Source organism: Cavia porcellus, unplaced genomic scaffold (assembly GCF_034190915.1).
Source record: "Cavia porcellus strain 051 isolate PalLab524CR breed Dunkin Hartley unplaced genomic scaffold, mCavPor4.1 scaffold_22, whole genome shotgun sequence".
Taxonomy (NCBI): domain Eukaryota; kingdom Metazoa; phylum Chordata; class Mammalia; order Rodentia; family Caviidae; genus Cavia; species Cavia porcellus.
The window spans coordinates 21,523,588-21,546,266 of NW_026947505.1; the positions used below are offsets into that span (position 1 = coordinate 21,523,588).

At 37.4% G+C, this 22,679-nt stretch overlaps 1 protein-coding gene and 1 long non-coding RNA gene across 17 annotated transcripts in view; one reads left to right on the forward strand and one right to left on the reverse strand.

Moving 5' to 3' along the window:
- Positions 1–22,679, reverse strand: part of Syne1 (spectrin repeat containing nuclear envelope protein 1) — a 430,253-nt gene that overhangs the window by 44,809 nt on the left and 362,765 nt on the right. For all 15 annotated transcript variants that reach the window (XM_063233318.1, XM_023564552.2, XM_013151061.3 and 12 more), the window contains 6 exons: positions 20,352–20,586; positions 18,540–18,734; positions 14,656–14,781; positions 12,021–12,176; positions 5,619–5,777; positions 3,443–3,609 (listed from right to left, as the gene is read on the reverse strand). In XM_063233318.1, coding sequence (XP_063089388.1) covers positions 3,443–3,609; positions 5,619–5,777; positions 12,021–12,176; positions 14,656–14,781; positions 18,540–18,734; positions 20,352–20,586 — 1,038 coding nt within the window. The remainder of the gene's footprint in view (positions 1–3,442; positions 3,610–5,618; positions 5,778–12,020; positions 12,177–14,655; positions 14,782–18,539; positions 18,735–20,351; positions 20,587–22,679) is intronic.
- LOC134472165 (uncharacterized) lies at positions 17–6,842 on the forward strand. Of its 2 annotated transcripts, none has more exons than XR_010042048.1 (2): positions 17–307; positions 1,764–6,842. It is a non-coding gene; the product is annotated as an uncharacterized LOC134472165 (long non-coding RNA). The 2 variants fall into 2 exon arrangements; XR_010042047.1 differs by having other exon boundaries at positions 1,962–6,842.

Consider the following 22,679-nt stretch of genomic DNA (forward strand, 5'->3'; position numbering starts at 1 on the left):
GCTTGATCTCCTGGAATGTAGGCCACGAGGGTAAGAAGGGGAACTAGCTCAGTGTAATCTGCAGAGAGGAGGCAGCTACAGGTCTAAAGAAAGGATATCAAAAATAATGCCAGCCGCAGATGCCCACCCTTCTGGAAGGACAGGCAACTTTCCTTGCAGGCTGTTTGTGACACTGGAAAGGCTACTTGAAAAAGACAAATGATTCACATACAAAGTAACGAGCCAAACTTCCACAAGAACAGCAAATTATAGTAGAAAAATGGAGCAACTTCTCCTTTTCTTCAGTTCAATCAGTCAGCTCAGTGTTGTAAGTAGAACTAACACAGGTTGTTTGGGAAGGGAGGAGGGCAAAGCTGAGCTGTGGGTGAGTGCTTGGGCTGTACCTTGGGTAGCTATTTGAGTATGAACAATAATGAGGAAATATTAGTCTTTCCTTCATGTATTCAAAATGTTTGTCCTGTTAAAAACAATGATGTAAGTAATCCTGGTGCTTAGGAGTTCATGAAGACTGAATTCAAGGACAGTATGGGCTATGTAGAGAGACCTTGTTATAAAAAGAACAAAAAACAAGAAAAAAAGAAAAGAGAAGGAAAGAAGGATAGAAAGAAATAAAGAGAAAACAGGGGAAAGTAATGGAAAAATGAAAAAGGAAAAAAGAAAAGAAAAAATGATGTCGGGGACAAATATAGCATGTTTATTTTAAGATAATTTTTCAAGTCTATTCATTTGCTTGATGGGCTCCAGTTAACTTTTATGTGTGTGAATTTCAAGAGTTTCCAAATTTTCTTTACTAAGCATTTAAGACATATAAAAATATCCAGAAGTACACACCAAGTTATGATCTGCTTCAATGAATCACTGTGGACAAACGCTGGAAGGGGGGGAGTCCTGGATGAGACTGGCTCATTGAATTTAGTACCCCAGCTGGCAGTCCACAGTTGAAGACAGGTGTGGGAGAGTTTGTGCAGCCTGTGTCCCAGTAAAAAGGAGAGGGAAAGCAAATGTGGGAGCCAAGTGTCTTGGGAGAAGCCAAAAGAGAAACTGTGAATCCAATGTGGCATTAAACACCAAGGTAAATTAATGATCAGTATGTTATTCGATCTAATTCTGAAGGAGGTAATTGGAGGTGGAATTCTTTCTGTACATGATGAGGCTCTATAGAAACTGGCACACAGACAAGCAACTAAGTGACTGTAATGCAAAGCATGTGTACTTTATATGTATGCAATTGATTCATTCTTATTAATGTGTCTTTTCAGAAAGCAAATTAAATAACGTCTAGGAAATGTTTACTTGAAAAGCCATATATAGACATACTACAAATATACACAGTTTTGAGGAAAAATGGCACAGTCCCATGTAATGTTGGCTAATAGCTGGGCCTACACTAAGCCAGCTGCTTCCAGTTACATTACGCTAAATCTTGTTAAAAATATCACTGATGTAGTACATCCCCATTATCCATACCATTGAGTCACTAACATTATAAAGGAAACTTAATGGGTTTTACTGGATTTCATGGACATCCAAGCCAATTCATGATCAGAATCTGACAAAACATCCAGAGGGTATTTACTAAATGGGACATCTTGCTAGAAAAAAGGTATTTACAGTACAATAGACTTCGATTTCTCCCTCTGAGATACAAATCTGTTAGTGACTGAGATGTGGGAATGAATACAGCTTTGGGATTCTAAGCCTTCCTATGTCTGATTGTTGAATAATTTCAGCTGAGATGTACATTTTATCTCCTTATGTACCAGAGCACTGAGCTCCCTAGTTTACTCAACTGCTTTGCAAATCTGTGCTCCCTTGGGGACAGGGCCTCTATCACGGCATTCTCAGGAGTCCAGCAGTTGCCATCAGATTGTAAGTTCTTTACGAACAGAGGATTGAAAAATCAGATTGCCCAAATCATTCACAGAGCCTAAATTTCATTGAACTGCATTCTTTCTAACCAGGTAAGGGAAACCACAGAATTGCCAGGCGGGAGAACATAGTTCTTCACATCACAGGTTCTAGTGACAAAGTGCAAATTCTGCCACTCAACATGTGTGTGACCATGGACAAGCTCGAGCTTCAACCTGTGCACTGGCAAAATGGGTGCAATGAAAATGCCCACCTCAGAAGGCACTGTGAATGCGTAAGAACATGTATGTGATGCTTGCGGTGTGGCCCTTCGCAAAAAGGAAGGGTTCAAGAAATACTGGTATAGTGCTGTTGTTAAACATTTAAAAAGTTGAGAAACATTCATTTCATTTTTGTTTCAGTACTATTAAAAGAAATCATCTCAGCTTGAGTTAGAGACTCATGACTTCCTTATAGAAGAAAACAGTGTTTTCAAACTCAGCATACAGAATTGTGATGCTATATACACAGAGGGCACTATTTCAGGTATACAGGACAGCTAAGGAAAACGATTGAGATTTTTAAAGCATATTATGGGATAGCCCCCAAATGAGTATAAATCAGGAGTGTTGGTAACACTCTATCTCTCATAACTGCCATGATGATGAACATCTACATAAATATACTATTAACATAAATATTCATTCATTCCTTGAGATATTTATCAATCCCATACTATTTTTGGTAATTATTTGCAGTGCTAGAGATTAAACCCAGGCCCTTGCACAAGCTAGGTGAGCATCCTACCACTAAGTTCCACTGCCAGCCCAGGCACTTGAGCTTGTGATCCAGTTAGTAAGCTGGATGAGGCTGCCTGATCTCTTGGAACTTACATTCCAACATGAAGTGAAGTTCACCTACAAGCAAGTATCTACTTAGTCATTCCCTCCTTTAACAGCCAATGACAGTGCATCCTTCAATCACACCAGAATCTGTATTGCTCCTAAAGACCTTCATTTTTTTAAATTGACTCTTAATCCCTTTGATTCACACTGGCATCTGCAATAGAGACTGAATATAATGTGCCTCTCAGATCTGAGGAAATACCAAAGTTACTATTAAGGCTAAGCACAAAATTACAACAGTGAAGCACCTTATTTTTATAATGAAGTAGAGGGGTAATTATCAGCTTTAGTCTTACATGTGCTAACCAAAAATATAACAGGATATGATGTCACTTTTTTTCATTTTTTGTTTGCTAGAGTAGACAAGCAGTTTCTCTCTCTTCCCTATGGAGACTGCTTTCCCATGAAGTCCTGAAATAAAGAACCTTCTCCTGAGAATGGGTATTATTTGCATATGACTCTTTCCCTCTCAGTTACATGCAAATAACAAGAGATTTACAAACCAGGTAGAATTTTAAAGTTAATGAAAGTGTGCTTTGTGAGAACAACATGAACGCTTTTCAAAATGGTGGGATAACACAGGAAGGAAGTAATTTATGAGGTTATTTTTAGCTAAAATAAAAGGGGGAGGCTGAAAAGCCTTTGGAGTTCTGCATGCAGGTGTACTAATGAGCGGGGTCCTTTTCTACCTGGCTGCGATGAGATCCAGGAGATGCTGCCAGCGGTCATTGACCTTTCCTAGCTTGTACTCAATCTCAGATGCTTTGGTCTCGTGGCTGGCTTTGGCAAGTCGTTCTCCCATTTGCTGGAGCTGTATTTTGTTCTCCTGGGCAACAGCAATTTCCTCTTGGTAATCCTGCATAATAAATAGCAATCACAGAGGTCAAAAAGTGTATTCTTAATGCATTCATTCAACTTCTCTAGAAACATGGTAATTATAGTTTTCCACTGATTGGAAGTAATTGGGCATGAGGAACACCATGTGAAAATCAGTCCATGTGCACAAGAATGCATTACTAGTGTGTGACTATTATTTTCACACTAGTCTGGATTAAGTCTTTCAAAAATGATTCATTGATTGATTGTGGTATGAGAATTGAACCTATGGCCTTTGCACTGAGCTCCATTTCTGGCCATCACTCCCCCAACTTTAATTTTGGGAGTCTTTCAAACTACTAACTTGCTCAGGCTTGGTTCACGGTTCAAACTGGCAACTCTCCTGAATCTCCCTCTCAGAGTGATAGGATTACAGATGTGCGTCACCACATTCAGCTCAGATTAATTTTATGCAGATATTCTTGGAGGGATAAGGAGATGCCTTCTGTTACTTAACAAGGTCATTAAAACAACAGAAACACATAGATACAAAATGAAGGCCTTAATGGTGGGAAACTATATTTTATTGTTCAATCTCTAATCTGGTGATATATTTAAAATCAATCCTTGTAGAAATAGTTCACAAAAAGCTTACGATATAACCATTTCTATTTCTTTTCCAAATGAATAAAACCACAATTCATGCATTCAATAAAAGCAAAGTAAAAAGTTCTTTTAAATTTTTTTATTAGAACATGTTTGCAATACATGCTTTCCACATTCTTGTGAGGATTTGGTATGCAACACATCTTAATTCCTTTTTTCATCTTCTTCCTTCCTTCCTTCCTTCCTTCCTCCCTTTCTCCTTTCTTCATCTCTTGATCTTCCCATTTGAAAAGATTTATCTTCTTATTTCCTGTTACCTATCTTTTATTTTGCTCTTATTTATAATTTAGGTTTCTCATACTGGAGAAAGCATGTACTATTTAAGCTTGTGTGTCTGATTTATTTCACTTAACATTGTTTCAAGTTGCATCCATTTTCTTACAAGTGACTTAAATCTATCTTTATGGCAGAGTATTACTCCATTGTGTGTAAATACATTTTATTTGTCTACTCAGGTGTTGATGGATGTATAGGCTGCTTCCAAGATTTAGCTAATATGAATTTTGCCACTAAACACATGGGTATGTATGTGCTAGTGTAATATGATGACTTTAACGTTGTTGGAAAGAGATCTAGAAGGGGAAGCTGGGTCAAAGCTATTCCCCTTCTAGAAGTTCTGAATTCTTAAAAGAAGTTGAGCACTACTCTGGATGTAGGGAGCTAGCAATGAAGAAGACAAAGTCCAGGCTTCAGGGGCCCTTGCTGCCCCATGGGGCTTCCATTCTACATAGATGCCAAGGGAGTAAATATGAAAAGCACACCCTACATCAGATGGTGATAGGTACTAACCAAAAACAAACTAAAATGACACCAAATTGATTCTTTGTTCAAAAATAATGTGGAAACTTTAATGAAATTATCAAAATATTTCCAAATGATACTCAATTTGATCAGTCCTATATGGATATGAAAAATATCTGGCTCCAAATGCATATATAAAATTTTAAAATTTGTATTTAACTCAAAAAGTAACAGGAGACCAAAATTCTCAACAAAGTCTTTCATTAATATTGATGGACTATAGACCATGTTTTACAGAGAAAATTTCAGTTAATTTACCCTAGTAACACTTTTCTTTTAGCTCCTCTCTAGTGATTTTTTTGTCTCTTTAAAAACAGAAAAGCAAAATAAGAGAAAACTGATGCAAATGATTCCTGCTCAAAGATAGCAGATAATGTATTTCATCACAAATTGAAAGTATTCTATATATTTGTATATAAAGTGGGCCTTCTCATGCAATCCTATTTCTCATTTTAAAAATTAAACTAAATAAATATAGCGTTCTTTTGACAAGACAGTAACTGTAAAACCATCTCCTGTGCCAGGTGGAAGGATACCAAAGCATTCTGTAGCATGGAAACCTGAGCCACCAGGCATACTCACCTTCTTGAGCTTCTCTATCATTTCCTCAATGAGGATGTCTCCATTCTGGGAAACTTTGCTTTCCATCTGGGTCAGCCACTCACAGAGCTCCTTGTTCTTTTCACTGAAGACTGCCCATTCATTCAGTCTTTCACCTACTTGCTGTCGCCTTAAGGAGACCTGGAAAGTGGGAGAATATGCACAAGGATAATGATGCTGATGCTGATGCTGATGCTGGCTGGACTAAAACGAGCAAGGGTTGTGCATCCCTTGAGGCCACTGCTGCCTGAAATACAGAACTGGCCATCTGATTTTGGTATACTATGAATAATGTGGTTACAAACCTACAGGCACAAATGGACATGGTTTCATTTCTCGATATATACCTAGAAGTATAGCTGCTGGATTATAGATGTTTTCCAAACAGTAGCAGCATCTTACAATTTCACCAGCAGTGCAGTTCAATTTTTCTTCACCCTTTTCTGTACTTATTATTGCTTTTTTTTTTTTTTTTTTTTTTTTTTTTGGTTACGGCCATGCTAGTGAGAATGTCGTGCTGTCTTACTGTGGTTTTGATGGGCATTTTCGTAACGACTTTCATAACATGATGTTGACAAATTTATGTTTCATGGCCATTTGTAAGAGGTATGCTCAAAATATATAGTAAATGTTTACATTAAAAACATTATTACAGTAAAAGACACACTGCCATTAATCCCCTTCAAAATATGCCTCAGTTCAAATATATTTACCCCATCATTTTTGTCACTTTCTGAAGCAGTTCTGGCAGTGTTCTTTAATATCTTCACATGATGTGATCAAAAATATGGCAAATGCTGCCACTGAGTGCCACTCAACAGAAAAGCAGGCTTGTAAGAAAACTATGGTATGTCTTTATCTACCTGCACACTGGATGTGGCACCATACAACTTTTATCTCTTCCCCAAGATCAACGGCCTTGAAAAGACAAGTGTTTTACATCCATTCAAAGCATGGAGCCAGTCATAAGAGAATAGCTACAGACACTCAGGAAAGAAGCTACTTTGGAAAGTGGAAAGAATGGTGGAATAGGTTGTTCAAGTGAGGGGGAGGATTCTGAAGGGGATTAATGTTAATGTGACTCCTACTGTAAGATTTTTAAAAATTTAAATGTTCATTGAATTTTTAAATCATACCTCATATATATTCTTTGTAGAATCTATCAAGTTAATTCCCTTCCCTCATTAAAAGTTGAGCTTTTTTTTATTATTGAGTTTGACGTGTGCTTTATATATCACAGACAATGAGCTTGTTTCTTTAGGTCTAGAGAATAATTGCTAAGAATCTAAGCTTATGATTTCATAATACTCTTGTTTCTGTGATGTTCACAAGGACTGTTTCTAGTGATGCCAAACTACACATTAGCAAACCCGAATGATGAGTTGTAAGAAACTTCGAAGATGGCCTTCCATACTGATCTATTAATGCTACGTTCCACTGTTGGTTCAACAGCATTAACACATACTTCTAGATCTCATGTCTCGTCGCAACATTTTATAATGGAAAAACTTCAAAACAAATAAAAATCTAAAGTAAGCTAACCAACCCAGACATATGCCTTACACCTTAAAATAATTAACATTTTTGCCACATTTTGTTTTAAAGCACTCATTCCAAAATCTATTAATTCATTTACTTTTTGTGTACTTTAAATGAATCTCTTGTGTGTGTGTGTGTGTGTGTGTGTGTGTGTGTGTGTGTGTGTGTGTGTCGGTGATCATACTTGCGACTTTGTGTTTGCCAGGCAGGTGCTTATGCTGCAACGCTAAATCCCTAGTTAATGAATTTTTTTTTAGATGAAAATGAAAATATTTCAAAAGTGTGATACACTTCCTGGCTTTAAATTCTTTTTAGTATTGGTTCTGTTAATAATTAGGCAGACAATATTTCCAGTCCCATACAATCCTGAATGTTCATGATTCTGTACCTGAGAAAACATTTTAGAATTAGCCATGTTCCTGTTTATCTGTCTGATGATCAGTTCTGGAAATTTGAGCTTTCCATATAGTGAGCCACCAGAATTTGTGAAATTTCACCATTAAAAAACTCATACTTTTCCAATAAGTATAGTCATTTAAAATTAAAAAATCACTGAATAAGGTGTTACTGATGAGTACATTAAATATCTTCCCATTAATATAATTTGGTTTATCATTAAATTTTCTTTGGGGCAAAATAGTACAGAACAGTCAAAGGGCAGTACACTCACCTGGATTAAAGACTGATAGGAAGAATTTGTGAAATTTCACCATTAAAAAACTCATACTTTTCCAATAAGTATAGTCATTTAAAATTAAAAAATCACTGAATAAGGTGTTACTGATGAGTACATTAAATATCTTCCCATTAATATAATTTGGTTTATCATTAAATTTTCTTTGGGGCAAAATAGTACAGAACAGTCAAAGGGCAGTACACTCACCTGGATTAAAGACTGATAGGAATAAAGAAAGCTAAGAAAATACAGGTTATTGGGCTGGGGATTTAGCTCAGCGGCATAAGCGCCTGCCTTGCAAGCAGGCAGTCGTGAGTTCGATCCCTGGTACCGATAAAAAGGAAAAAGACAAAAAAAAAAAATTAAAAAAAAAAAAAAAAGAAAATACAGGTTATAAAGTTCTGCAAACACATTTCACCTACTGTAAACCCCACAGGATGGTACTGAAGAGCAGGATGGTTTATACTCCTCGCCTTTCTGACTCAAAGTAGAGTGGCTCAGATCTGCTGGAATGCCAAGATTGTGAACTTTCTGGTGGATGTGACTTTTTGGGTTTAATCACATAGCACCAGCCTCAGGACTGCTATAGTTAAGATTCTAGCTCAATTGGCATTGTAAGAGGAAACTGCATTTTGATGTTGGCAACTGTTTTCTCAGAACAGGTTAGAAACCCCTGCCTTTAGACTTAGGATGAATTTCTCTGGCTCTGAGCAGTTTCCCCTCAAAGGTTGGTCAGGACCTAAGAATCAATATTACTGTCACTCTGACCAATATTTGCAAGGAGGAGGACTCCATAATAAACATGCTGTCTGTTACTTTGAGAGTTATACATTATTATCCCTACTGCAGAGCCAACGAGAGAGACAAATTTGAGACATCTCTTTATGGTGAGTAAAAGTGGGCCTGGCAAAACTCAAGTGTTTGGTACAGATGGCCACACAACATTTGATAAAATATCGTGATGTAGGTGAGACTTAAGGTCAGACTCTGTCATTTAGTGGTGACAGGACCAAGGAAAGGTTACTCACATTCTCTAAGCCTTAATCTCTTGGCTTGCAAATTAATCTTATGTTCTTCCTCAATTCCTTACACAGATGTTTTCTGTGTTTAATAATGTTCTTCCACGTTTCAAGTCTCGCCTGTATACTAGGATACAGCAGGCTGACAGTACAACACAAACATGAAAATCACTCACGAGAGGGATGGGTCCACGTTGAAGACAGCATTGTGCTGCTGTTGTTAGTTAGTATTACTATTATGCATCATTTTTTTCCTTCTTTGCACCCATGGATTCAGTATCTCCCATGAGCAACTTGAAACTATATTTCCTTGTTTCTCTCTCTCCTTTTCTTTTTGTTTTCGTTGGTACTGGGGATTGAACTCACAACCTCGCACTCACCAGGTAGGCGCTTATGCCACTGAGCTAAATTCCAGGCCTGAAAAATATATTTCTATTCCTTATCACTCACCATGAAATTTTGCTTTCAGTTCAGAGACAATCGAAGAAAAAGATAGGTTATGAGCTCTGGGTGCAAACCCAGACCACAAGCTTTTCAACAAAAAAAATTGTAAGCAAGATCTATCGTTTGTTTTTATTTATGTGTCTAATATTTAGGTTACATACATACAAATTAGCTCTTTCTTTAGATTCCATCAAAACTCTCAAATTGCTCATTAGGCTCCACACATATTTACATTTTCTTAAGGGCACAAATCTGCTGCACATCCTGCAAAGTCTGCGACAGCTGCACAGGAAGTACATCCTTTTATACTTCAAGTATTTTTACCCTGACACTTTGAAAAACAACTCCAAATGACAAGCAATTTCCGAGATGTTATATGTCTATATTTCAAAGAGAATTATACACAGTCTGATAAAGTAAAACAAATAAAAGCAAACATAACCCTTGGCCATACCCAGGCACAACAAATCACGTAAGGAGTCTATTAGAAAGCAAGATCCTTTGATGCATTTACCCTTTCTTTGTGACAAGTACTTACAGCCCACCCTCCTTGTTCTCACTGTGGTTCGGCAGCTCCTGAGTTCTTATCAACTACTTTGGGAGGAAAACAACAGGCTACTTGCTCCTTAGCAGGATAACGCTGTATTCGACTGAAGCTTTTGACTTTTACAGTGAAAAGTGGGCACAGGTTCACTTCCTGTTGTGGTTTCATACTCGATACAAGTCCACCGGAAACTGCTCAAGAACTAGACACTGGTCTACATCTCTTCTTGAGAATTATACTGAGGATTATATTGGTACCTCAGCCAAACCCATGGCTAAACTCTCACTGGTTTTAAATAATTTAATATACACTGAAATAGTATGGGGTGTGTGTGTGCCTTAGCTTCTCTCCTTAGGACACTTGAGCTTTTGTAGAAGGAGTCTAGAAACACTGTATATTCTATCAGCTTCCTCTGTCTGCTCAGTCTTTTCATAGGTGCAAGGCAGTAATTCGTCACAGAGTATTATAATCAATAGTAACTTCCAAAGTGTGCTTTCATACAGACCATTCCTATGTGTATCTAAATTTACTGGGCAGTTTTATAATACACGTTTAAGAATCAGTAATAAGAATACTTTCTTGGCACTGTTATATGACAAGTTTTACCGATTAAAGAGTATTTAACAATAATAATCCTCTTAACCTCTAAAACACTAAAAATATCATTACTATTTTTTCCTTAGAGAAATATATGTAGAAAGACATTACAGTGATGTATTGGTTTTAATAATTAACAACACATATTAAACATTTAGCTGTTCTAGGCAATGGCCATACAAGAAAATGGTCTTTGTATCTGAATGGACTTGTACTCTTGGAATCAGATCATAAGCATTCAAAAAAAGAATAGTAGTGTGCCACATGATGGTACAGACTGAAAAGGAGAGGGGGAATTCTCAGGGCCAAGCAAATACTGGAAGCACAGTGTTTCAAAAGCAAGAGGTGGTAGGAAAGAACATGTGTCAGGAAATCACGAGGGAAGAGGCTGTCGGCCCAGCTAGGAAGGGTCTTGAGTAGGGACGGTCATGTAGGTTTGTTAAGGAAACAAAAGCCAGGTTCTGAGTGCTATCTTGCTTAAGTCTTTGTAGGCACCAGTTAGCTACAGAAATGGATCTTGGCTAACTTCCTTTTATCTAGTATGCTGATTAATTTCTTAATTCAAAATTAAGAAAGCTGGATGCACAGTTTACATGGGTAATGAACAATGCTGTGATGATTTGCCATTATTGGTACCCACTAAATATGTCCCACTTATATATCACGGTAAGATCTTTCCTTTACAACATTATAAAATAACTTAATACATGATTCTGTTTTCATTGTATGTTATGCTTTCCTACTCATAGTTTTCTTTGTCTAGGAAGCCTTCTTACTGCCTTATTTCACTTTCAAGTTTGCTTTGGGAAATTTGTCTCCTGTGTTAAGAGACAAAAAGAAAGGGAATAAATCCTATGAAATTCTCTTTGTACATCAAATTATCTGAAATTCAAAAACAATGGTTGGTGAAGAACAAGAGTTGCATAAATTGCAAAACTGATCAATACATTGCAAAAAGTCAGTGGCAACTCATTCAACTATTGTTATAAGGATTTCATTTTTAAGTCATTCCCGCAAAGGACAGGGTACATTATATTTTTTTTCAGTAATTTTAGAATACTCAAAGCCTGATATAGGCTCTCTTCTAAGATATTGTGCATACAAAAAGATACTTAATAAACCAAAAAACTATGGTTAACAATGTTGAACAACTGTGAATAACTAGGAAAAAGACATGGTGAGTCAAGAGGAGCAATAGTGGTTCCCTGTACAAAACCACATAGTTACAAGTTCAAATCAAACAGTATTTCTTTGCATGCTTATTGAAAACACCACCGATATCTACTTAGCGAAAAACCACACCTGTGAGACACACCAATGTGTTTCCTCTTAAAAATATTATAGCAGCCTGTGAAAGAGAAAGGAAAAGAATCCAGTGTGGATGCATCCAAAATACAATGTTAAGATACAGGTGTCTTAATCTGAAATAAGCTGAAAAAAACCCCAAGATTTTTCCTTTGCCCACAAAGGCAGTATGAGTTATGGGGTGCGTCTAAACATGGGTCAGTCTGTCACTTTCCAGTTTCCATCCTCATGAGCATTTCCAGGCTCAGAACTTGTCTTACCTGGTGGCACAGCTCTTCCCACTGCCTCTGCAGAAGCTCTATGCGTTCGTTAAGGATGGAGATGTCATCGGCACTGATGTAGGCGGCGAGGGTCCCCCTCAGCAGTGTCAGCTCTGTTAAGTCATCTGTCCAGCTCCCAACTGCATTTTCTAATTCCTATATTCAAATTTAAAAAAGAATCCTGAATCTTCATGCACATAGACTGTGAACAACTTCACAGGGGTTTTTGAAATTCCCTCTGGATACAATTCTCTTTCTATCCCACTCTATTTGAGCACCTAACTTGTTATCTGCTTTATTTGTTTCCCATCTAATCTGATAAATATCAAAGCCTTCTAATGAAATGAGAGGGGCGGCTTGCAGAATCTCCCCTACCATTTATTTGTCATCTCACTGATCTTTTTGTTGATGGTTTTTCCTGAACTAAAGTTTCATTGCTGAATTATCTTCTTTATCTTAAACATATTTATGCCTATTCTTTTCTTTTTGTTTAGTTAGCAATCACAGTAATGAATATTTTAAAGAAAAATTTCCAAACTTTAACTTGCATTTTCAAATAATGAATTGCTACATTTGGTGATATATATGTGTAATAGTGATTTAGTACTGTTACTATTAAATTTAAAATAATTGACTACATTTTCTGCACTATCAGAGATTTAAGTTAAGAGAAAAAAGATTTTGTGTGGAAAGTGATTTGAGAAAAAAATCACCTTTAACAATATTCAAATGAGTCGACATTAGTTTTTACAATGCTTTGACCAGTTTTGCAATTTGTGCAACTTTTATTCTCTGCCAACTGTTGTTTTTAGATTCCAGCTAATTTAATGTATGAATAGAGAATTTTGCAGGGTTTATTCCATCTCCTTTTGTCTCTTCACACAGGAGACAAATTTCTAAGGGCAAAAGTAATTAAAGGTACTGTTTGCAGCTAACTTTCCGGGCAATTTAGGTAAACAAGGCTTTATCCTGAATTTCCTAGGTAATTACTTTGTTTTGCTGATAAGGGTGGTTTGGGGAAGAGTGGCAGAGACCTAGATGGAAATGCCTTCTTTTAATCTACAAACTGAAAAACAGGGTAATTGTCAAGTATTCTGGGACATGAAAAATGAGGTCCCATGGTTATAGTATCTGGCTAAAAGACCACCATCCAGGTGGATTAAAATGCAATATTTTTGTTTATATTTAGAGATACAAAGTTGTTATAACAATGTAGAGATTTTCCTATTATTGTACTAAATTCTACCCCTAGCTCAAACATCATTTTTGATGTATGGATTAAAAAAGACAAAAACTGTAACCAGAAACCGACTGGCTCAAACTGTCAACTAGGTAAGTGGACATGTTTAAAATATAAATTTTAGATTCAGGCAACACTGACAATTGCTAACTCTGAAAAGAGTTATACTCTTAAACTCAAACTCTAGAAGCTCTAGTTCTCTCTTCTGCAAAAAGAATGTAACAGAAAGTCCTTATGAGTGCATGTGAATGTCATCCACTAAAACAATACTGGTATAGTTACCAGCACAAGGACGGAGACTGATAAATCCCCTTCCTCTTTTTCAGAATATTTTTTCTAATATTTTTCTTCTAAATTTATGATCATAGGCTAACATAAACTTTTTAACCTTCACATAAAATTTCACTCACCATCCACGATATATTATATATCCTTTTTTTTCATTTTTCCTAACTTGGCTTTTTTTCAAGTTTCAAAAATTATCTTTGAATTTTAGTACTAAAGGAAAAATTCTCATATCTATGTTTTTCACAATGTCTAGGATTTTGCTGACAGTATCTCTCTTTTAAATACTTATAACTTCTTAGTCAAGGTAAAGCAGAGAACTTTTGGTTAAATCGAGGACATTTAAGTAAGCATAACATTTTAACCAGAGTTAACACTATAGTAGTAAATGATTAGGGACTACAAAGATGTACAATTTGAAAGAAAACCATTTATAAAGGTACTTTGCTCACCTGACTGCTGGTCAGGTCTCTACTTGGCTACATAGGTATGAACACAATAATAAATCCTACAGCTACTAAATCCATTTGGGCATCCTGACCTCAGAATGCAGGGAGTGGTCAGTATTAGCACCGATTTGCTTCCAAGTATGCTTAGACACACTGATTATAATCTTTAAGTAGCCACAGTCCTGAGTAATTTAAGGATTTGGTGACACCATGTGTTCAACTGAGATCAGCTATTTTTCCTGCTATCTTTGCAGATAGGGCTGATGGGCAGGGCATGTTCCCCAAGGGCTACTACAGGCAGATTCTTCTATCAGGCTGCCAAATGTTATTCTGATTTGTAAATGTGACTCTTCTGATAGAATAACTCCCAGTGTGCATGCTTTTATTTCTTTTGTCTCAGCTTTTAAGTATATTTTATGCTGCACTTTAAATTTTCATTTACTTCCTCTGGGTGATCCATAAACTAGACTATAGTTTTATCAATGTAATGAATCAGCAAAGCAATTTCACCCAAAAGCTGTCTGTTGTAACCCTTAGGATCCTGTGTCTACCAGTAGACAGTCACATGGGTTTGCTGGATTATGCTTTCACAGGCACTGTCCCAGCAGAGGCACACAGACAGGTGATGAGGGCGTGAGGACGCCTCCACTCTGTCCCTTACCTTGCACCGCATCTGCTCTGCATGGAGTTCCTCATGGTGATCTGGTAGAGGTTGAGAAAGCTTCCTTTTGAAATTTTTTAGCTTCTCCAGAGAATCAGCTACTCCTTTCTCACATTTTTCCCAATCCTATCATAGAAGAGAAAAAAATTGCATGGATCTCTCTCTCTCTGTCTTTTCTTCTCCTCTCTCCTCTCCTCTCCTCTCCTCTCCTCTCCTCTCCTCTCCTCTCCTCTCCTCTCCTCTCCTCTCCTCTCCTCTCCTCTCTTCTCCTCCTTTTCCTCTTCTTCTCCCGCTCTCCCTCCCTCCTTCCCTCTCTCCCTCCCTCCCTCTCTTCCTTCCTTCCTTCCTTCCTTCCTTCCTTCCTTCCTTCCTTCCTTCCTTCCTTCCTTCCTTCCTTTCCTTTTGGCATAAAATGAGAAAGAACAAAAACAAAAGAAACATTTTTTAAAATATGACAATAAATTACTCTTTTTAATAGCCAGAGAAAGAATTAAAGTTACACTGATGAATATTAGGATGTGTCTACACCCACTGAGAGGGTGGCAGCATGCTTGGGACATAGGAAGAGTTCAGCTCAAATTGAACTCTGTTACTATTTAACTATGTGGCTTTAATAAGCATATGATCCTCTATGTCTCAGTTTTCCCTATGAAGACGGAAATAATACCAACTCTATAATTATTGGATGGTCAAAATAAGTAGTGCACCAAACACAATGCTCAGAGAATCATAGTTATTCAAAAATGTTATCGGAGTGCAAATCTATGTGCAGAGGTGGGTGTATCAGCTTAGTACTTTGCCTCTTCCCCAGCCTCACTTATAAATGCACTCGGTGTCTATACAGGGGAATGTGAAAAGACAATATAGACTATCTTTCAAGATGAAAACACACATGAATAAGTGAAAAGGATTGGGAGATTTGCATGTAAAAAGATAACCCTGACTGTGATTCAACTTAATATATAAGCAACACAGCCAGTAGGTCTGAGTTATCACAGGAGTGGAAACACTTGAGGGTGACGCTCAATGGCTTTGCCACTCTGTCTTGTCAGTGCTAAAGCTTACGAAGGGTTAAGTATCTAGCATAGCAAACTCATCCCAAAAAGAAGCTGAAACAGAGATCTAATGTGCCATTAAGACATATACGCATCTTGCATGCACAGTGCGGTAAGCGCTCCGGAGACAGCAGGGTGAGCAGCAGGAGCAGCTGCACGGATGTGGTGGTCTGCACGTGCTCACAGGGACGGAGCATGTGCCTGTGGCTCTGTTTGGAAAGGTTACACATCCAACTGGGAATTCTGGTTACCTCCGGAGAAGGGCATATAATGTGGAGGGCAGTACAAGGGAAGCTTCCCTTTTTATTCTATGTACTCCCTTTATTACCTGAATTTATGCCTGGGATGCATTATGTTTCTTTTGAAATTAGAAAGTAAAAGAAAATGAAAGGAACCATATGGAGGTTGGGTCTTTATAGCAACTTGATAAATTAACTCGTGTCTGTATGTTACTGGCATTGAAAATTACATTCATCTAAACAAGCCTCCCCTGCTTTTTCCAATACTGCCTATTTTGACACACTGTCCATTTCTGGTCTCCATGTCCCTCGGCACCCTCTACACGTGATAAATTACTGAGTTCCACAGAAAGACAATTAGGAGAGCTCAAATCATGGAGTGGCTAATACAGTGCCAAATCCTGCTGCATTTTCCTTCACACTCATCATCACCGACTCTTCAGTACAGGGTCACCTGTTGTAAGATCCCTCCACTCAAAGTTGCCTTTGTTTTGTAAATGAACTGAGAATTTGGTCCCAAATTCTCATTTCTTTAAACCTCTCCAGAATTTCGTAAAAGGCATGATCACAGCCCTACTTCCTAATGAACAGAAGCGAATAAACAAACAAAAGCCCCCAAACCAAAAGGCAACACCTTTTTTTCTGTCTTTTGCAGACTTGGAGCCAGTCCCCTTTATTGTATGGTATCTGTCTTCCTCAGCTACACCAACGCTCAGCACAATGAGGGTAGACAAAAAGATCCTTTTTCTGATTAAACCATGCAACATTCTCAATTAAGTCAGCACATGCCCTGAAACCTATCAAGATGTAGTCAAAAACTGTTCACGGATCTGACACAGATAAGGTCTGCTACTTATTTTTTATGACAAAATTAAGAGATGTTAATGAAACAGGAGAACAAGATATGGAATTATAACGATGATTTTTGGCATGTGTACTCAAAGGATTAGGTTAAGAGCTAAAAATAGATAAGGATTATAGCTGTAGAGAAAGGACACAATAAAATCAAGCTATATACACATTTAGATTCATACTTTCTTAGGGAAACAAGATACTCTAAATAAAATAAACTTTTAACAAAAGAAGGCTAAGGATTTCCTTTTCCAAAGATAACTTGGATTGTGAAGCTATAATCAAGTCTTTTTACTGCATGAATCATAAGGAAATAGCTCCATGTCATGGTCTGCAAACATCTATCAAAGCTGATGTTTTATACGCGAACACAGAAATAAAACAAAAAAAATGGAGTGACTCAGACATCACGCCTTATTAAGTCTTGGGAATAGCTCCAAAAAACACATCACAAAGAAAAATATATGATTAACATGTTTGCCACAGAATAACTTGCAACATTTTAAATCCTTTCCTGACACAAAGAGAAGAAAAAACCAATCAGGCATATTAGATTATTGGTGAACTGTGCTGTATGCAAATAATAGTGTTTTCCAGATGTTTAGTGGAATTTGTAAATGTTTTCTACCTGGAAGGTAATATATTATTAAATCACATTCAGTAGCATGAGCCCAGTGGATAAGTATGCCTTTAATAACAGAAGCAAAATGTGTTACATTAACTTTAGTTATGTATTACCTTTGATCCAAACAAGAGATAAACCACAATTAACAATCTCGTTCAAGCACTGATTTTGAATGTAAATAAAAACATCATTTACTATGTTTACTTTTTAAAATAACGGTAACTTCAACCAAGAGAATCACTACCAATTATTTAGTGTTCAATATGTGTCACTTACCCCACAATACATATAGGGAGTAGAATTATACCCACTCTAAAGATGTGAAAACTGACATTGAGATAGGTTGCATTAGCAGGTTACATAGATTTCTTTTCTTTTTTCTCTCTTTCTTTCTTTGCAGTACTGTTGATTGAACCCAGAGCTTTGTGCATGTTCAGCAAGTGCCCTATTACTGAGTTCCCCCGCCATCTACTATGTTAACTTGGGCTTATCTGAACTTGGGGCTCATGCCCTTTTAAAATTGCCTATTTACTTATGCAGGATTGTACAGTGAGGGAGAAAGACTCCTTGTGGGAGGTGTGGATAAATCTAAATTTCCTTAAACTTACTGTGTGATCATTATGTAATCTGTATCCAACTAAGGGTTTTATGTAAGTTCTGGAAATTTTATCACACAGCAACCTGTTTGGATAAAAAGATGCCAATTGAGAGTATCTTTTAAAGCTGGATTTTCCCTGCTATAAAATACAAGATAACAATCTTGAAAACCATTTTAGAGTCTTAGGTTAAGGAGTGGAATTTACTCTTTGAATTTCTGTCTTGCTTTATAAAGTCATCACATGGCTGAGGCTTAGCACAGGCCATTAATCAGAATTCATAGCTTGGATAGTCTGATTAGAGTTTAAATTACTTTGCTGGAGAATTTTCCTAAAAGATGAAGTGCTGAAAATTGGGAAACTTTGCCAGTCATGCAAGATAGGACAAGGTCTAATAAAACACGGAAGATCAAAATAGTACAGAGTATTACTCAGTGATCTTGCCTGATTTGATTCGCAGAAAAACAATGGGAGAAAATAGTACAACTATTAAAAAGGCCCTGTTAACTGAACTTACTTTCAACAAGAAGGCCAGTTTTTTCTTTTGCTCCTCCAGATGTAGGCTGGCGGATTTCCATTTCTCTTGGATTTCAGTGAGTTCTGCCTGCAAGGCGGCCTCAGCTGCGCTGTCCGTGGAGAGCAGGAGCTGCTTGCCGGCCTCCACGGTCAGAATGTAGCTGCCCTGCTGCCGCAGGAATACTTTTTCCTTGAACTGAAAGGAAGCAGCTCTTTACTCTTTCAGTTTTCCTTTACCATTTCCCTGTTAGTATTTTTAAATGACCCTATATGTTAGTTACTGTGCACAGCACGTCCTCTTTCACCCAGGAGGCATTTCCTGAACTGAGACTTTGTATGAATGAGCTACATGGATCAGAGCAAAGTGCACTGGGTAGACTCTTCCTTTCTGCTCTCAGGTTAGATACAGCCGTGCTGCAATATGAAATCTTCTCTATAATACAGATGGTTGGGGAGTACAGAGGGACATGTGGCCCAGGATGGTAATGAGGGGCACAAGGATGCTTTCCTCAAAGCAAGAAAGCCTGACTGAAAGTCATGTGAATGCAACCTGGTCAAGAAGTGACGACAAGCAAGACCAGGGATAGAGGAAAGAACACCTTCCCACAGAGAAGGAGGGTGGGCACATTCGCTGCGCAAGCCAAGCATGAAGAATTCAGGAAACAGGACATAGTTTCCAGGGGCTGGGACATGGGATGCATAAAGGCGAGTGACGGAAAATGAGGCAAGACCACATTTTGCATGAAAATTTTAGTTTTTATAATGCAAACAATTGAGGTTAATGGAAAAATATTAAACAAAGAAGTGATGCATTGAGACTGAAGTTTTAGGAAAAGCACACAGCAGTGGGGTAGAAAGTGGAATGGATGAAGGGCATGTGTTGGACATGTTAAGACAGATTTGGAAGGTACGGCCTGTCCAGGCAGGAAATCATGTTTCTTACTTAATACTTGGCCACAGGGATGGAGACTTGAAGCAGATTAGCTGTGGGGAAGGGCAAAGAAGGTCACAGTTCTATAGTGCCTCTGGGATTCTGGACCAATGGATCAGATAGATAGTGATAATATTTCCTTGGACTGGCGACACAGAAAATGGAGTATTTGGTATAGAGACCACAGCCTCCATGAGGATACACAGGATTCCTTACATTTGCAATTCACATAAACACAAATCTAAAAGGTGGTTGGATAGAGGAATTGAACCTCAGCACAGACTTGTGACCAAAATACCAATTTGCCTCTCATCTGCTACTTGCAGATAGTTGAGGCCATGTCTATAGATGAGTTTTCCCAGAGAAGGTTGGAGGACAAAAGAATCCAAGAACAATGGGTTTTCAAGGAGGTAGAGCCCACAGAATATACTGGCAGGGACTCATGAGAGCACTAGGAAGTGTCTGTCTCAGACACTGGAACCCCAGTTTCCAGGCTGATCAAAGTAAGGGTCAAAGAGCTTGAGGACTAAGTATTTTCCCTTCTCTAGAGTGCTTAAATGACATGTTTAAATTGCCCATGACTTAAATATACATAATCAACACAAAGTCATCTTTCCGTTGTCCATTCCCTTTTCAGTCCATGCTGGGTTGGAAGAAGCTGCTGGGGCCTTGATGCATAAAGTGATGGAGTCTTTGGAAGAGACTGGGTTTTATTCTAATTCCCCCTTTTAATACAGGATTTGCAGTGCAATCACTTTACATATTTGGTTGACACGGAATAACAGTGTTATTCCTAATTTCAATGTCATTTCAGAGTACTTTGGAGAACTTAAACTGAGATCAAGGGTGCAGAAGAGGATTGAGAACGGTGTGCTTTCTTACCTGTACTTCATCGAAGAGGGTCCTCACTTGTTGCAATGGTACAGGGACACTTCCAAGACCATTCATGGGTAGGTAGGACACTTCCACCAGCCATTTACGCAGCTTTTCTGCCATCGCTCTATAGCGCTGCCACTGGCGAATCTGGCTGTCAATGATCCCTCGCCTCTGCTGGGCCCTGCGAATCACACCCTGCCATTGATTGCTAAGGAGGGTCAATTTCAAGTTGAACTCATCCCTGGGGAAGACATAATTACATGGTGAAAAACTGTCATCTTGGCTGTAGTAACATAATCAGCTAATATTTACATTTTTTATGACCATAAGCCCTGCCTAAGAAGTGATCAAAGGCAAACGATTTCAAATACTATGCCAGGATCTGCTGTTGGGTCTACTGCAACTAGTTTTCAAAGATTAAACTACCATTTGTTTGCAAATGGTGAGTGTCTCATGTCTCAGTGTAGGTTGGACGTAAATGTCTGACATGGTCATTGTCACTGACCTTTTCCTGAGTGCATGCGAGGAACAAAGAGCAAAAATGAGAGGAGTTCCAAAGCCCAAGCGCAATGTAGTGCATCTGTGACAGCCTCTTGTATGCCCTGTGACTGGAAAGCACTTTGGACAAAGCATATTTATAAACTCTTATCTTCAACTAGAATCAAAGGCACTTTGGATGGACAGAACTGTTATGCCAGCAAGAATCATAGGCCACTTAAACCATATGACATTATTTTTAAAAAGATTTTTAAAAATTGTAATTTGTAAATGTTCTTGGTATTCTCTTATAATCAATACCTCTAATTTTTTAGCAAATTATTCCACATATTAGTCTCACTTGTCTCTTCTTCATTTTAGGCTAATTTCACTTTGTTCTTAGGAAAATGAAAATGATCCAGTCATCTTGATCTGTATAAAGGTCATTCATATACTTGAAGATAGTGAATTTTTCTTGAACATTCTCAATGTTAGGCAAAAAAAAAAAACCTTAGGATTCTTGAATATCTTTTTTTCTACCTCTGTATTTTTTACTTTAAAAATATTTGTAATAATATATTTTTATTTATCATTTAAATTGTGCCTCACAACTGGTTCATACACATTTGTTCAAATGAGTTCTTTGTAGCCACCAGTGTTATCTACATATTTAAATACTACAGTGACAAATTAGTTGCCTTCTCTATTGTATTTGCTTTTACTTCCTCAAATATATTCTCTCTTTTGGGGGTAGTGTCAAATTGAACTGATTTATTTTTCTGGTCTTCTATGTTATTGACACTTATTATTTTAGGCCACTGTGAACTTTGACTTTATAACCAGATGTGCTCTTAGTTCCAAAAATCTATGATTCAGCTCAAAAAAATGATGCATACACAGTGAAAGCTAACAATGCCAATATTAAAAATAAAATGTGCTGAGTATATCCTAGCAAAAATTTCCTATGCTCTTTCATTTTAAAATTAGGCTGCTGAGTTCAATTCCCAGTACCAAAATTAAAATAATTAATTAATTAAATAAATAAAATAAAATTAGGTTGCTAAGACAACTAGCTGTATTTTAATAACTTTTATAAAGGAAAGTCTTACCTATCAACTAACTATCTATCTATCTATCTATCTATCTATCTATCTATCTATTTACCTACCTACTTACCTATTTACCTAACTACAGTATATGTTGGTTCATGAATTGTTCACAAATAGAAGTGTTGAGCAAAATTACGCTTCCATTTGCAAACTTCACATTGAGTGATGAACACAACCGTGTCCATATTCCCCAGAATCATGGAATGAATTGAGTTCATGAACTGAGGTTCCATTGCATACTCCAAAACTGAATTTGCTTTATGATACTTGCTTAAAAGTTATGTGTCAACCCAGAAATGCATAATCCCTACACTCAAGACTTCCCCAGAGAATGTTACTTTTTTACAACATGTCATTATCCACGATCTCTCCAATGCCTTGCCTCCACAATGTATAACCAGATTGTTTTTGTCTACTTGCCAATGTAAAAAACTACAAACACATGACATCTCAGTGCTGAGAATGATGCTCTGAAAAACAAAACTCACAAACTAGGTTTTAGGATACAAATGCATTTCTCATCTGGAACCCTCCTATTATAAACAGGCTGCAATCTGATTTTTCTTCTTTTCTTTCTCCTGTGCAAACTTCAAAATTCTTTATCCTCAGATCCAACTCTCTCATCTTCATCTCTTTCTCCTAAATGTTAGCATTTAAAAATTTAATAGATGTTGGTTTATATAGGAATTTTGATTTTTATTTTACTTAATTACTTGGTTGTTTATAATATTGTTATAGAGTTGGCCAA